We start from the raw sequence: 14,972 nt of genomic DNA on the forward strand, positions 1-14,972 counted from the left end.
TCATACCTGCTTGGTGGCATAGCTGGCAGTTAGAAAAGCTTTGCTGAACTGGTGGCAGCACTTTAAATTCCCATGTAACATCTACTACATGTTTCAGGTGTCAATGGTGTAATTCTTGCTTTTCAGCCATTATGGTCTCCTGGGATTTAGGAAATGGTTGCAGATAACTACAAAATTAGACTGAGTTGCAGGGTATAGGCAGAGTTATGTATATGAGCTCCTTTTCTTTGCACTTGGAGCAGTCTGAGCTGGAGCAGGCTGTGTGCTGTGGTGAGAGACGATGGTCGCTCACCTGGCTGGCAGGTACCTTTCCATGTGCCCAGAGGAGATTCCTGCTTTGTGTAAGAGCTGATGGTGGCACAAAAGGAGCATGGGATGCCTGCTCCCAGCGGGAAGCCACCAGCCTCCTGAGATGCTGCTGGAGAAGTGAGAGCTCTCTGCTTCTGTGTGGCTGTCAACCATTGGCACAACGTGGTTGTCAGTGGAGCATCTTTGTCAGTGTAAATGCTGCATGTAGACAAGCCCTGATGTAAACTTACACCTATATGTAGGTCCTCAGATAACTACAACCTGGTGCACCCAGGCACAGGCTGAAGTGACGTGCCTGAGTTGTGTGAATGGCTGTTCATGTTTCCCTGTGCTCCTCTCTCTTAAAGATGGGAGGTACCTTTGAGAAAACATTACAGACCAGAGGCCAGTCCTGGTTATTCGTTGTTTGTGTATGGACATTTCCCTTCCATGCCTTTGTAGCTGGGCAGGATTAAGGTTCTTCTAAAGCAACATCTGAGCCTTTTGTCAACCTTTTCATTTCCTGGCAATTACACAAAACTACAACTCCAGCTGAATGCTGAGCTCTGTTTTCTTTTATCCTGGTCTGTGTGCTCCCCTGTGTTTTTCTTCCCAACGTTTGACATGTTGCAATGTTCCAGAGTGAATTAGTGGGCTGCCTTGTCTTTTTTTTCTTTAGGAAAACAAAGTTCTGGGGACAGGCAGCAGCATTTTTATGTTCTGTTATCGTGGGTGGCCTTCAGTTTGTGAGGGTCCTTGAAACAGGAAGGGAACTTCACTGTGGATGCAGTTTTCTACTGCTATGGAGGTTGTGAATACTTGACTGTGCAGCTTTCGTGTTGTTTAGATTTGCAGTTCTTAGGAACAAATTAAAGCTCCAAACAGCGTAGTTTAAAATAGAAATTCAGGATCTCTGCAACAGAAAGGACGTGTTAAGTTCTGAGTGGAGACTGGCAGCTTGAAAATGAATGTGCAGAAGGAAAAGGAGTCATTCTTTTCTGTATGATATCTGAAGTATGTTTTGATTGCAGTGCAGAGCTAGAACAAATGCATGGGAGGTTATTTCTGTTCATGGAACGCTTCTCCATGTATTAAGCTCCAGTTGCCGGTCTAAGTGCAGATTATACTGCAGCATTGTGCACATCAGTTACATGAAGAATTGTTCATCGTGTCATGAATCTGTAGAGTTTCACTTCAACATTAAAATGTGCTGAGCCTGCAGGGTAGAGTTCATTGGTAAGCTCACCATTGTGGGCTTTCAAAGGCGTATGTCCACTCCCATGACAGCAGCAACTTTGACGAGCCAAATTCAGCTACATTTTGAAAGGATTAAAGATGCCACTAAAGCTACAGACATTGGAACAGCACCAAAGTGCAAAACCTTCCCAATTCAACTCCATCAACCCAAAAGACTTAACACAGCTTAAAAAAGAGAAATCAACAGAACAGTATGTTGCTATATTATAGCAAATAACCTTTAGGACTCATACCAGCCCCAACCCCTTGGGAATCTGGAGTTTTACAGTGGCAATACTTACTGAAGGGAACGAAATGAATTGGCTGTGTAGCTGAGAGATGTTTCATTGCCAGAAGTTTATAAAACTGAGCAGTTGCTGAACACTGTCAGTGATGGAGCTGATTTTTAAGACATAAAAGAAACATAGTCCAGGAACAACAGTGTGAATGCAGAAAACGCAGAGGAGGCAATTTGTGTTCTCTTTACCAGTAAGTGATGACACATGGTGTATGCTCTAGAAACTGAATGCCCAGATGAATTCAGATTTCTTCATAAACTCCCAAAAAGCAGGTTTGCAGCGGTGTATTTCTGGAATACTGCTGCATGGGTGGTCTGCCAAGGCTCCAGAACTGCGTTTTGCACTGGACTGTTAGGGTTTTAGGTAAGTGTGTATCTTTCTCTCTCTCTCTCATTATTTGCCTTGCAGTAAAACCCCAAGTGCAGATCTCAGATGCAGTTGTTTTCCCAAGTATGTTACCAGAAGCTAGTGTTTGATTTTCTTAATGTTACTGACATTTACTCGCTGTCTGATGGTTTAACCTTGTAATGCTGCAAATTCAGTTGAGAACTGGAATATGTTAAATCAGTGACTCCTCTGTCCTTGTCTCTTATCCTTTTAGGTTTGTATCTGTAAATCTGTAGAGGATTTAGAATAAAACTGAAGACCACCTATGATCTTGCTGCTGATTTTATTTAAATACTGTATGAGACACAACTTCTGTTTGCTTTTCCCAATGCACAAGATAAGGTTTATGTGGAATAGATACAGCCTGTTACAGCAAACTGGATCATAGTCTCATACAGCCAACTGGAACATAAAATTTATCATATCTTCACTGTAATCTCTTAACTTTAAGGAATTCCAGTAACAATTCCTGAGCTTTATTTGTCATTTCTCACCAAAGGCTCTCCATGCTGGACTGGGTGTGTGGTTTTTGAATGTGCTTGGAAGTTAAAGATCAAAACTTACAAACACACTGTCAAAAAAGAATTGATGGTGGGAAATTCAAACAGGCATTTTATGCTTTGTTCTCCCTTTAGTTGACAGGTTGTTTCCCGTGTCCCTTCTAACGTGGATCTTTCCCTCTTTCAGTTACTATGTGGGCAAGCTGCTGTAATTGGTTTTGTCTGGATGGCACACCTGAAGAGATGCAGCCGCAGCCAGAGCAGGGAACCAGAGCCCAAGCCTATTCCAACCCTGGGTACAGCTCCTACCCTTCTCCCACCGCTTCGGAACAGAGCTGCAAAGCCTGCGGGGTGCGCTTCGACAGCTCCTCTAGGAAGGTGAGCTGCAAACGTCTTCCCTGGCAGGTTGATACATGACTTCCACTTAAGAACAAAGAGCCAGTTTGAAGGGTGCTCATTAGAGGCCTCTGATTTAAGGACATTCCATATGGGAAAAGACAGCTTGTCTTTGCTTCTGTCTTTAGTCATTCTTTTGCCATTAGCAGGCATGGTTAAAGATGATTGGAAACCTGGTAGTTAACCTTCAGTACATTTGGCTTTCCCAGGTTCTGAAAGAAGAAAGCCAAACTGCTCATAACCATTTGGAGGAGCATGAGTTGAACTTGAGTTTGGAAATTTATTTAAAAGCACTAATGTCCTTTGAATTAGTTGTGGCAAGAATTTTAGTCATCTGTTTGTGCTTCCACTAAAGGAAGATCTACATCTCTCTTCTCCAGACTATTGTTGCTTGAACTAAAAAGCATAGAAGTTTATTGAGGGTGCGTGTAGAAAAAAAAAAAAAGACCAAATCCATTTTGTCTTGTTTGTAAAGTTTATTTGTGAGCATATAGATACCAAAATAATTGTTGCCACAAGACTTCTAAGTGGGCAGCAGACCCTGCCTAGGACATTATTTGGCCTTGGTGGTTCCTATAATGGTGCTTGAAAAATGTTTTTGTGAGGAAAGTTGTTCAGTGTCCACACTCTGTGGTTTAAGTGTCTTATATATACACTAATGTGTTTTGGGTATGTAAGGATGCTTAGGCTTCTTCTGACAGTAGGCAGGTTCTAAGTCAGCTGGAATAGTGCAGTCACTGCATGTCACTCCACACACACTTCAACATTGTCCTCATTAATGTGACATCTTCACAAACACTTGTGGAAGGAGTTACTCTGGATCCAGTGCTTACTATTGGGCATAGTAGCAAATAGTGGATTTAGATGACTCTGGTTCTGAAATGAAAACAATTCACCCACTTAAGTATGAATTACACAGCAGCAGTGCTAGCACCATAGTTCCATTTTTCCTAGTAACTTCTCAATTCTATGTTCTGTGTAAGCTGTCTTTGAAGCAGTGTCTTGTGTAAGAGCAATCACTACTGCTCCAGATACATGAAAACATTCTGACTGATTGGGGCTAGCTAAAGCTCTGGTGCACAAATGCACATTGTAGAGGATCTGCTGAAGCAGCTCAAGACATTCTGCCCCCAGCAGACGCTGTTTTTCTGTGCAACTTGGCTGTCAGCATAACTGGGGCAGCAGAGTACAATGTGTGCTTGTATCTCAGCTGCTCCCATTCAGCACAGGCTATCAATGAAAATGAGTTTGAGGCTTATATTCAGTATTGTGAAGGGGGGCTCCTGAACCCTTCCTTCCACCTTCCTTCTGCCACCACAACCACAGAGCAGTGATCTCTGGGACTGACTTGAGCTGGGTGGCAAAGCTTAAAACAGCTGCTGGAAAGTCTGTTAGAGCTCATCCACCACTCCGTGGTCTCCAGCAGGGCCTGAATACAGAACTTACAGAACACTGACATGTTTGTGGCCATGTTAATTCTTTAATGCTGTTGATCCGGACTGAGGAGTGTATGAAATCTCACTTGGCTGCACCAAGAGCATGGAAAACTCTGCCTTCTCTCCCAGGAGAGGCAATACCTTTGAACTCTAGTCTCCAGTTAATGTTTATACTGGAATACAATGGATGAAAATGAATTCCTTCTGCTCTGGTGACCATAAGGATAACCTAGATAGCTTTAAAAAAAACCCAACCCAACAACCAGCCCCCAGCCCCAAAGAAGAATGGTGGCATGTGGAATACTTGATCTTTTATCCTGATTGTGTTTGAACTATCATATAACATGGCACCTGCTGAAGGGATCGGAGTAGGGGACATTTGAATGTACTTATAAGACACTCTTAAGTAACTGTTGGAGCATCTTTCAGGGATGTAAAATTTGATTGTGGGAGCACAAATCTCTTGAGTTTTTTGGCATTTTCCTTCTCTTTGACTTTTGATCTTGGTTTTCTGCAGCAGACTGATTCCACAAAACCTTTTCAATTTAAGCTGAGCATTCTTCCTTTCCCTCTCTGCTGTGGCAGGAATTCTCGGTGGATATGTCACGTTGTTATTCCTTCCTCCCCCATTTTCTGATTTCATTGCCTTAAATTGGCTGACATTTTCAGGAAGATGCTTTTCTTTGCATACTTACAGGAAAAGCTCTGGCAAGCTGGAGTGTAAGGTTAAAAAAAACCCCTGAGCAACAGTAGCTGTAGTGAAAGCTTGAATGTTGGCATTCCTTCATTTTATCCTGCACACAGAGAAGAGCCAAGTGTATCAAAGCCCCATCCTGGTATCTCTGGGAGACTGGCTGTGAGAGCAAACAACCAGGAGCAGCTTCCACTCTGGCCAGGCTGCGGATTTAAAGTATTTCACTTGTGTTTGCCCACGCTGGGACTGTCAGTGAGCATCAGTCAGAAGTGGCCTGACCTTTCCACAACAGGTTTTCATTTACAGCAGCATTTGAAACTTATCACTCTGAAGACAGTGGTGTCTTTAAAGTTCAACAAATATCTCAGAGCTGTAAAAGCTGCTTAATAGTGAGATGTTACGAACAGCTTCTGTGCATGTTTAGATGCTTGATGCTTAGATACAGGCTGGGGAACTTTTTTCTCTGAAGATGAATCCTAGTGGAGAACTGATAAGCCAGAGACAGGGCTGGTTTTATTTTGACTTCTCAACTGTATCATTTGATAACTAAGGCAGACTTGGGTTATTACTGTTAATTGCTTCCAAAACCCATGTTGGATAATGCAGCCCTTGTACTTGGCTTGCTTGTGTGATGCCTAAACGTATAAATATGTAGGAGTTCTGTGGCTGTGGAAGGTCCTTGGCCATACAGTGGTACCCTTTGAGTATGGTGGAGGCTTCCCCCTGCCCAGAGCAAAGCAGGGCTGTTTGGGGTTTGATTGTTTTCTTCCTCAGTTCTCATTGCTCCCCTGTCACAGATGGATGGTTGAGAGAGGGTGAGTGTTGTCAATGGGGTTATTTCCCATTCCTCTGCCTTTGTGGAGTGTTTGTTCCCCTGCTCTAGACACAGCACAACCAGTAGTTCTCGTCTCTACCCTGAGAAGCTGGAGTGCTCCTGCAATTGTAAGGTCGAAAAAAGACAGGTAAATACTAATGGGGTTCTTCTCAAAACTGGATGGTATGTGGAAATTGCCCTTCCTTTCTTGCTGTGTCGTTGATGAAAGTCACTTTTTCTTGGCAGGTCCCCAAACAGCAATTGTGAGATGAGGTTTCAAGCTTGCATGACCAGAGATTCTCTTTGTGGTAGAAACTTTCATGTGTCTTAAAATGCTTAGGCAGCAAATGGGGATTCTTTCCACTGTCAGTGTAAGTTTATTACAGGGTGTAAATGAGAAGCCTGTTGGTTATAATTGTAAGAGGTGTGTGGGGCAAGGGGGCTGCCAGGGGATCAGAAGGAGCTCATGTAAGCAAGTAGTGTATTTCCACCTTTTAAAACATGAGGAACAATCTGCTTGCTTTGGGCTGTGAAGTTAAAAATGTTCTTTAATCAGTAGAAGCAATTCATGAAACATTTTTTTGTGTCTCTGAGTTTGCATTTGTTGCTTCTCCACTCACAGTACACACGGGTATTTTCCCTTGCATGGCTCCAAAGGCTCAGGATGTCAGGATTTCATAGAGATGCTTCTCTTCTCCAAGGCTGTAAGTTAGCATTTTTAACCAGCACTGGAACCAGTTCTTTCTTCCCTCTGGACTTTTTGAAAGGCACGTAATGGGGCTCTTCTGCTGCTCTTCCTATTGGGAAATGTAGGATTTGACTAACTAACAGAATTGAATCTGTGAAGATTTAAACATCTGGGGCCTGCTATTTCCAAACCTTCCAACACTTTCTGCCTAGCACCTCACTGGCACACGGCCTGCCTGTTATGTTCAACATAAGCTGGCTATTTTTGTTGCATAAATAAATGTGGGATTCTTTGATGTCTGTCAGACACTCAGCATTGCTGTTTCCTTTCCCTCTTATGGCGAAAAAAAGATTCATTTAGTGATTGCAGCAAAATGGGGAAGCAAAAAAAAAAGGGAAAGGTCACTCATAGCAAGCATTAAATGGAGAAATGGTTTTAAGTAGTTCCCTCCAGAACTTTCTTGATTCACAGAGGTTTGGTTGCTTTATAAAGCAATGCACAATTAGGTGTAATTTATTTGAGAGTCTGTTGCCTCACAGATATATCCTGATTTCACCTGTGGCTTCAACTGCATGAACAGGTCCTGGATAAGGTGCAGAACGTGCCTGTCGTCTGAGGGAAGAGTCTGAGAATAGAACATTTCATTCTGGGTGTAAATAGTGTTTTAATAAGAGCTGCGAGGAATCCAGTGAGCTCAAGGGATCAATCCTTTTCCTGATCTAGGAACCTGAGTAACATACTTGAGACTTTTTCATTAAGCAGAAGGTTCTGATGATGCTTTATCAGAGGCTGCTGCTTCCTTTGCCTTCCAGGTGGTCGGGGAGCGCTGCTGCAGCCGTCGCGCGCCTCTGTTGCAAGTCATGGATGGGTTTGATTTTTGTCCCCTTCTCATTACAGCACGTCTGCTTGGACTGCAAGAAGAACTTTTGCACGTCCTGCTTCAGCCAGGCCGAAGGTGGTCCCCTCCTCTGCCATCTCTGCCAGCGGTTCCGAGCCACAGCTTTCCAGCGGGAGGAGCTGATAAAGATGAAGGTGAAGGATCTGCGAGACTATTTGGCACTCCACGAGGTTTCCACAGAGTTGTGTCGTGAAAAGGAGGACCTGGTACTGCTGATCCTTGGCCAGCAGCCTGTAATCACCCAGGAAGATCAGATAAGAACAAATCCATTTCATACTAGTGCCTCTGGACAGCAAGACTTTGTGATTCTCCCACCAACCAGCCCAGCATCTTCTACCTCACATGATGCGTCTCCAGGCTCTGCAGATCCCATCTCAAGTTCACTAGCTCAGGAACACGAACAGGTACAGTCTCCAGCCAGAAGCATCTGTTGCAAACTCATTCCTCTCTATTTTTGGATTAGCTGCTGAGGTTGCATGAGGTTTTCCAAGTAGATATGTGCCAAAAAAAGATACCTGCTTAAAAAGCAAGGAAGGTTCTGTACATAGAACAGATGACAAAATACTTCAGTTGTGTTTTATACTTGCTTTTCTTAGGTTTGCTTTTAATTTTGCAATGAGAACCTCACTTTCTTACAGAGTGATTAGGAAGCAAGATGAGTTAGTTTACACTGCCTTGCTGTGTGTAAAACTGACTTGCTGTGATGTGGTTTAATCCTAGCTGGCAACTAAGTACCAGCAGCCGCTCGCTCACTGCCCCCTGGCTCTCCCTGGTGGGATGGGGAGAATAGGAACTAGGTAAAACCTGCAGGTTGGGATAAGAACAGTTTAATGATTGAAAGAAAGTAGAATGTAATAATAATGATAAAAAAGAGAGAGGAATAAAACCCAAGACAGACAAGTGATGAACAGTATGATTGCTCACCACATGCTGACTGGTGCCCAGCTCATCCCCAGGCAGTGATCAACCCCCCCCCCCCACCCCCCCCCAGCTCCCCACAGTTTCTGTACTGAGTCTGATGTTCTATGGTATGGAATATCCCTTTGGCTAGTTCAGGTCAGCAGTCCTGGCTTCTTGTACAGTGCCTCACTGGCAGAGCATGAGAGACTGAAAAGTCCTTGATTTTGGGTAAGTGCTACTTAGCAACAACTAAAACATCAGCGTGTTATCAGCATTATTCTCACACTAAACCCAAACCACAGCACTGCGCCAGCTGTTGGGAAGAAAATTAACTCTATCCCAGCCAAAACCACAACATATCATCACCAACTTTGATGTGCTATTCCCATTCTACACTATGGAATTTGATGGGCAGTGCTGAGTATGTTGAGCCTTCATTCAGAGACCACCAACACTGTTTTGAGATGAGTTTCTTCTGGTCCACACTTGCCATTGCCACTAGATGGCTGGTTCCTTGGTACCCGATGGCTGTGTCAGTGCACAGGTCTGTCTGGTGTGTTGATGTTGGCAACTTTCTGACAGTTGTATGTACATGTTAGAAGAAATGGTTATTATTGTTGTCTAATTCATGTGCAAGATACAAGCACAGTTTTAAAACCATTTTGGAACTGAAACTGATGAGATGATTGCAGGATGGGTGAGGTTTTTGGTGCCTTCTGTGCTCAGCCCAACAGAAGACAAACCTGAGGGTGTTATTCACTCTGCAGTCTGTGATGAACTGTGTCAGGGGCATTGGAGCTTAATTATTTTTTATTGACTTTGCTTTGTTTGTCTTTCTGCTGTCTGGTATGGAAAGTTTACTCAGTGTTTGACATCTGCTCCTAGTCCTATTAAGAAGTTAATAGGAGTATTTAGTCCCCTGTGGATCAAAGCTGTGAATGTTTAGGTACCTCTGCTTCCTCAGCAGATGTATGTAGTACAAAAGAGGAGTTTTCCTGGGAGAACAGTTGGTACAGATCATTAAAAGACCATTTCTCTGGTTTTCTGGCTATTGCCATTCCAATTTTTACCAGCACATTCAGCTCTGTTGTCTTCCCTTACTGCCCCCATGATACATGTCAGCTTGTCTCCATTTGCATGACATCCTGTTACAGCTCAGGCTCTTTCATCATTATTGTTATCCTTTTACTTGGTAAATATTAACAAGTCCCCACTTAGATAAGTAGGATGGTAACATTACAGTCTCCTTTGTCATAGGGAAACCACAGAGGGGAATGGCAGCTGCTGGGGGGAAGTCAGCTGGAGTGACACTGCAGTTCCTTTCACTTTAAGTGCTCAAAGCAGCTTTGCTGCTGCTGGTCCTTCATGTGGTATCTTCTATTTGTCCAGTCCAGAACCCACCTGAGGAGCTGTTTGTGTTACTTGAAGATGACCTGTTGACTTTGAGCTGTGTTCTGCAGAGCCTTGTACTGGTAGTGATGTACCATCAGGGCTGTGATACCACAGCACACTGCCACACTTCACTGAAGGACTGCATACATATGTGTGTGTGTGTGTGTATAAATTTAGTCTCCTCCTGATCCAGCCTCATAAGAACTTTCTTATGGTGGGATCTTGCTGTATGAGTACTCTATCAGGGTTTAAATAAAGTGAGACTTTAAAGGGTCAGATGGTGATTTTCAGCTTCAGAGTTTTACTTATTTCAAGTTTGGTTTTGTCAGTGATGCACAGGAAAATCCTCCTGTGAGTGTGCCTCACTTGTAGCTAGTGCTGCAGCTTGTCCTTCCAGTGGGCAGGGTTTGCAGTTATAGAATGATCATAGAACCACAGAATGGTTTGGGTTGGAAGGGACCTTAAAGATCATCTGGCTCCAACCCCCTGCCATGGGCAGGGTCATGCTGAATATTGAGCTTATTTCCCTTTGGACACACAGATATGCTGCTAGTGAAAGCTTTATTTCCTCTTCTAGGCAAATGGTTATGTGCCTCCAAGCCAAGTTGGTATGACAGGAGTCGAGATTGCCGCTGAAGCACCAACAGAGGAGGAGACTCAGGTTTGTGTGTCCTGGAATTACTAACCAGGAATACCAGGTTTTCTAGGCTGTATTTTCTGCCACAGAATCATTACTGCAGAAGAGAGATGGGGGGCTAACCAGTAACTCAGACTGCCCACTGGCAGACCCAATCAATCCCTTTCTTTGGCATCATCATGCCAAGCTAGGAACTGGTGTACTTGGACACTATACTAATAGAAATGATTTATTTCCATCCTGGGACCTGTGATTCTGATAGATTCAGGAATTCACAGAGGACTCAGGGTTATATTTATATCCAAACACATATTCCTGCTAGCGCACATTGAAAGCTGATTTAAACTGTAGCGCTATGTGTTGAGGGCAAAAATCATTCCATCTTTGTTCCCTTTCAGTCTACGGACTCAGAAGATAACCTGGTGCAGGGGAGGAAGGCTTCTCTGTCTGATCTGACAAGCATTGGAGACATCAACGCGCTCTCTGTGCGCCAGCTAAAGGAAATCCTTGCTCGCAACTTTGTCAACTACAAAGGCTGCTGTGAGAAGTGGGAGCTGCTGGAGAGGGTGACTCGTCTTTATAGAGAGAAAGACCTTCAACATCTAGGTAAGAAACTTGCCAAACATGTGCCTGTTTTCCAGGCACGTTGTTTCCCTTTTTAGAGACAGTTGCAGAAGGAAATAGAACTTAACATACCTGTTTTGTGCAAGGGAGGAGAAAGTGTTACATACGTTAAAGTAGCTAAACCTTTATTCACCGCTACTTGGCCTTGTTTAAGAGGAGAGCATTATGGTAGCTCTGGAGAGTGGCTTCCGTCTATTAGCAACAAAGGAGAACTGCACACCCCTCATCTGGGGCAGATCTTGCAGTCACTGCATCACCCCAAGAACAGCTGATGTGCAACTGCAGATGGATGACTGTGAGCTCTGGGGTGAGCTTTGATCTGTCGACTCATGGTGACTGGCAAAGTGAGCAGGAAAATGCCACCTGAAAGCAGGCCTGTGCTTGGTGACAGTGGCTCCCACTGCTGCCCAGAGCTGTGGTTTGACTCTTGATCACAAGAGCATTCCTCCAGTGTGCTGCTGGGCCCGCACAGCTGACCGGTGAGGGATGGTGATGCGCTAGAGGTGCATAATGTGCCTGGCTTGACTTGCAGGTGCCAGTCTGCACTTCTAGGGTTAAAAGAGACATACACTTGTAAATTATTGCCAAGAGGAATGGCTTGGGACACTTTGATTTCATAGAGGGGTTTGTTTCTCACTGTTTGTCCAACGTAGCAATGTAGTTTTCTTAAAAACTAAGCTCTGTCCTCTGTGAATGGTAACAAGACAACTGCTTTGGGTTTATGTTCTTCTTTCATTGCATCTTGTGCTTTTGACAGCACTTATCCTTTTCTCTCAATCACTGTTGCCTGTGTGTGCCTCAGCTGTGCTCAGCAATATTGGTGAGATTGTGAAACACCAAAGAAACTGGAAGTGCAGAAACCAAGCACTGCATAAATTCTGCCTCAAGCATTGACGCATCACTTTAGGTGATCGTGGTGAGGCATTGGCTATTGTGTAAGCTCAGTGAAAGAGAAAGCTTCTTGTGAGTTGAACCCATCCTGATGAGAGGCTCAGCTTGAGCTCCTGTGTGGAGATCAGCAAAAGGCAGTTTTGGTTTAAGTAATCTCCCTTCAAGGCTTTCCTCCCCTGTTAATAATACTGCTTCTCTTCTTCTCACCAAGTAACTTTCTCTTCTTATCTTGCAGTTTCTGACACTGATGATCAAACTGGTAAGTGATATTCTTAATCCTAGAATTGTGTGAGTTGAAAAAGACCTTTCAGATCAAGTCCCACTGTTAACCCAGCACTGCCAAGTCCACCACTAAACCATGTCCCCACATGCCACATCTGTCAAATACCTCCAGGGATGGTGGTTCCATCACTGCCGTGGCAGCCTGTTCCAGTGCTCGACAACCCTTTTGGGGAAGACAGTTTTCCTACCATCCAATTTAAACCTCCCCTGGCACAACTTGAGGCCATTTTCTCTTGTCCTATCGCTTGTCACTTAGTGAAGAGAGACCCATGTTGCTTCATTGCTAAGGCTCTCAGTGGTATTTCTGTTTTCATCACATAAATGACTGCGCAAAAGCTAAAACTTGCTGCTTGAAGGAGCAGATGCCTCCACATCAGAGTAGTCAGACACAAGGAGAATTTATTTTTCAGTGTGCAGAAGCCCATCAGAGAAGCCCTTGGATAAAGCCAACTCACGCACCGCTCAGAAACAACGTACCTGTCTGCTCTGCCTTTGTCTCATGCCAACCCTGGTCTCTTGTTTACTCAGGTGGTGCTGGGCTCCCAGGCACGGAGGAAAACCTCTGCAAAATCTGCATGGATGCACCCATTGACTGTGTCCTGCTGGAATGTGGCCACATGGTCACTTGCACCAAGTGCGGGAAGCGGATGAGCGAGTGTCCCATCTGCAGGCAGTACGTGATAAGGGCCGTCCATGTCTTTAAGTCCTAAGTGTGTGGAAGGAAGACTGGGAATGCCTTAAAGCCTCATCTGCTGTTAGAGAAATGGTCAAAATAGCTGCAAATAGTTAGGTCAGAGATTAGCACATGGACCTCACTGGAAGCTGGAGGCGAGGGAAGGATGAAGCCTGAGAAAAATGGTTCTTACCCAAGCCATGCCTGGCTGTGCTCTTCCCATGATAGTGCTTTACACCACAGTGCCTGGACTCCTTGGAGCAAATTGCCAGCAGCAGACACACACAGCTGTTAACAACCTACGTTCTAGGATAACTTGATCCACTAGAGGTGGGGATCCAGGGATGTTTGGCTTCCCACCACAAAGATCAGATTCAGAGGCTTCATATTTTCTCCTAAGTAGTAAATAAAAGCGAAGCGGGATCTCAAAGAGTGACATTGTTTAGCCTAAGCAGCAAAACAACCCAGCAACAACTTTATTTTTCAAAGATGAAAACTTACTTGTACTTGTACTTTTTACTTTTAATTTAATGTTAAATTCCTATGCTTGCAGGACAGGCAGCCAGGCTCCCACCTCCACATCAGAATAAACAGTTCAAGCCTAGTGCAGTTGTGGAAAATGGTATCATTTTATTTGAAGGTGGACTTTGTAGTATTGAAAAATGTAACAGGAGTGAGACTCTGGCCCATAGAGCCTGACCTTGTGTGATGGTTTTGTTTACACGCCAGGGACATCCCTTTGACTTTCAGTTTTAAACTGTAACTGATTTCACTTGATTAAGGAGCTACAAATCGAAGGCTTGAGTCTTTTAGAGGGCTTAATGAGGAAAACGCACGGCTACAGAGCAGTAAGGGTTCTACTGTTACACAATCATTTAAGTACAGGTGACTTTCTTTTTAGAGGGGAGACATGAAAGAAAGGAAACTTTATCTCCCCTGAATCATTACAGATGCTTCTGTTTACTAATCTGCTTCTGCCATCCTTCCCTTTGCTCACTCTTACTCCTGTACATTCAGACTGCTTATCAAAGCAATTGATTTTCACTCTTTCTGCTTGTGAGGGTGGACAGGAGAGACTGTGGTCTGATTCATGACACCTGCAAGCCCTCAGGAGCAGCATGTTCATTTGGAAGCCTTGCTAGAGAGAATCGTAGCTGGCATATTTCTCCCTGAGTTTCAGAATCTTGATGCCTTAAGTTTTCAGCCGCTGTAAGATTGTACCCTCATTTCCAGTCACTTGTTGAGTATCTTCTGCTGCAGGTTCTTTCCTCTCTAGCTTTCCCCTTTATGGGGGTGATCACTTAGTGTTCAAACTGCATCTCTGCACAGCTGCCAGCAGAGGAACAGCACAAAACCAAGCGTCCGCTTACAGTTCCTGAAGTAGTGGAAATGCAGTTACAGAAACCATCACCAAAGACATCTACTTTTGCAGTAAGTGGTAATTAACAAGGTTAATTAGCAGGGAATTAAACTTGTGTCATCTTTAACATGGAGTATTGTATGAGTAGCAACTTGTTTCTCAACTGGAATGGAGTGGAGGGTCTCTGAGTATTAACAACGCACTTAAGCTGAAGACATCTGTCTCTTGGTAGCAGAACTGCTGCACTATTGAGGTGGTCTCTGAGCACCAACCTACAACGGGTGCTGAGGTTTATTGAACTAAGAATGCAGAGTTTTTACCTCCTTCTCTGTTCAGGTTGTTCTTTAATCTTTGGCTTAAGGTTTAACAGCTTCCAGCAGGAGATGAGCACTGGTACAATTCCGTGCATCATGTTAAAGAAAGGAAAGACAGGGCAGGTAAGCAGTCACTGTATTTACTCTTCAGGAGGTTCACAGGGACCTCTCTCAGATGTACAGGAATACACATACAAAGTGTTGAACAGCCTCATTCATAAACTCACTGTGAAAATTCATGTTGTCATTTTTTTTCCATAAAC

The 14,972-nt window shown here is 44.0% G+C and overlaps 1 protein-coding gene across 1 annotated transcript; it reads left to right on the top strand.

The window, feature by feature from the left end:
* Positions 1-2,900: 2,900 nt before the first annotated feature.
* On the top strand, positions 2,901-13,290 carry RFFL (ring finger and FYVE-like domain containing E3 ubiquitin protein ligase). The gene is made up of 6 exons (XM_010012082.1): positions 2,901-3,088; positions 7,636-8,040; positions 10,506-10,589; positions 10,964-11,171; positions 12,316-12,339; positions 12,891-13,290. Exons 1-6 carry the CDS (start codon positions 2,903-2,905, stop codon positions 13,070-13,072), a joined length of 1,089 nt encoding a protein of 362 aa, XP_010010384.1. The 5' UTR covers positions 2,901-2,902; the 3' UTR covers positions 13,073-13,290.
* Positions 13,291-14,972: the final 1,682 nt, after the last annotated feature.

Source organism: Nestor notabilis, unplaced genomic scaffold (assembly GCF_000696875.1).
Source record: "Nestor notabilis isolate BGI_N333 unplaced genomic scaffold, ASM69687v1 scaffold11833, whole genome shotgun sequence".
Classification (NCBI taxonomy): domain Eukaryota; kingdom Metazoa; phylum Chordata; class Aves; order Psittaciformes; family Psittacidae; genus Nestor; species Nestor notabilis.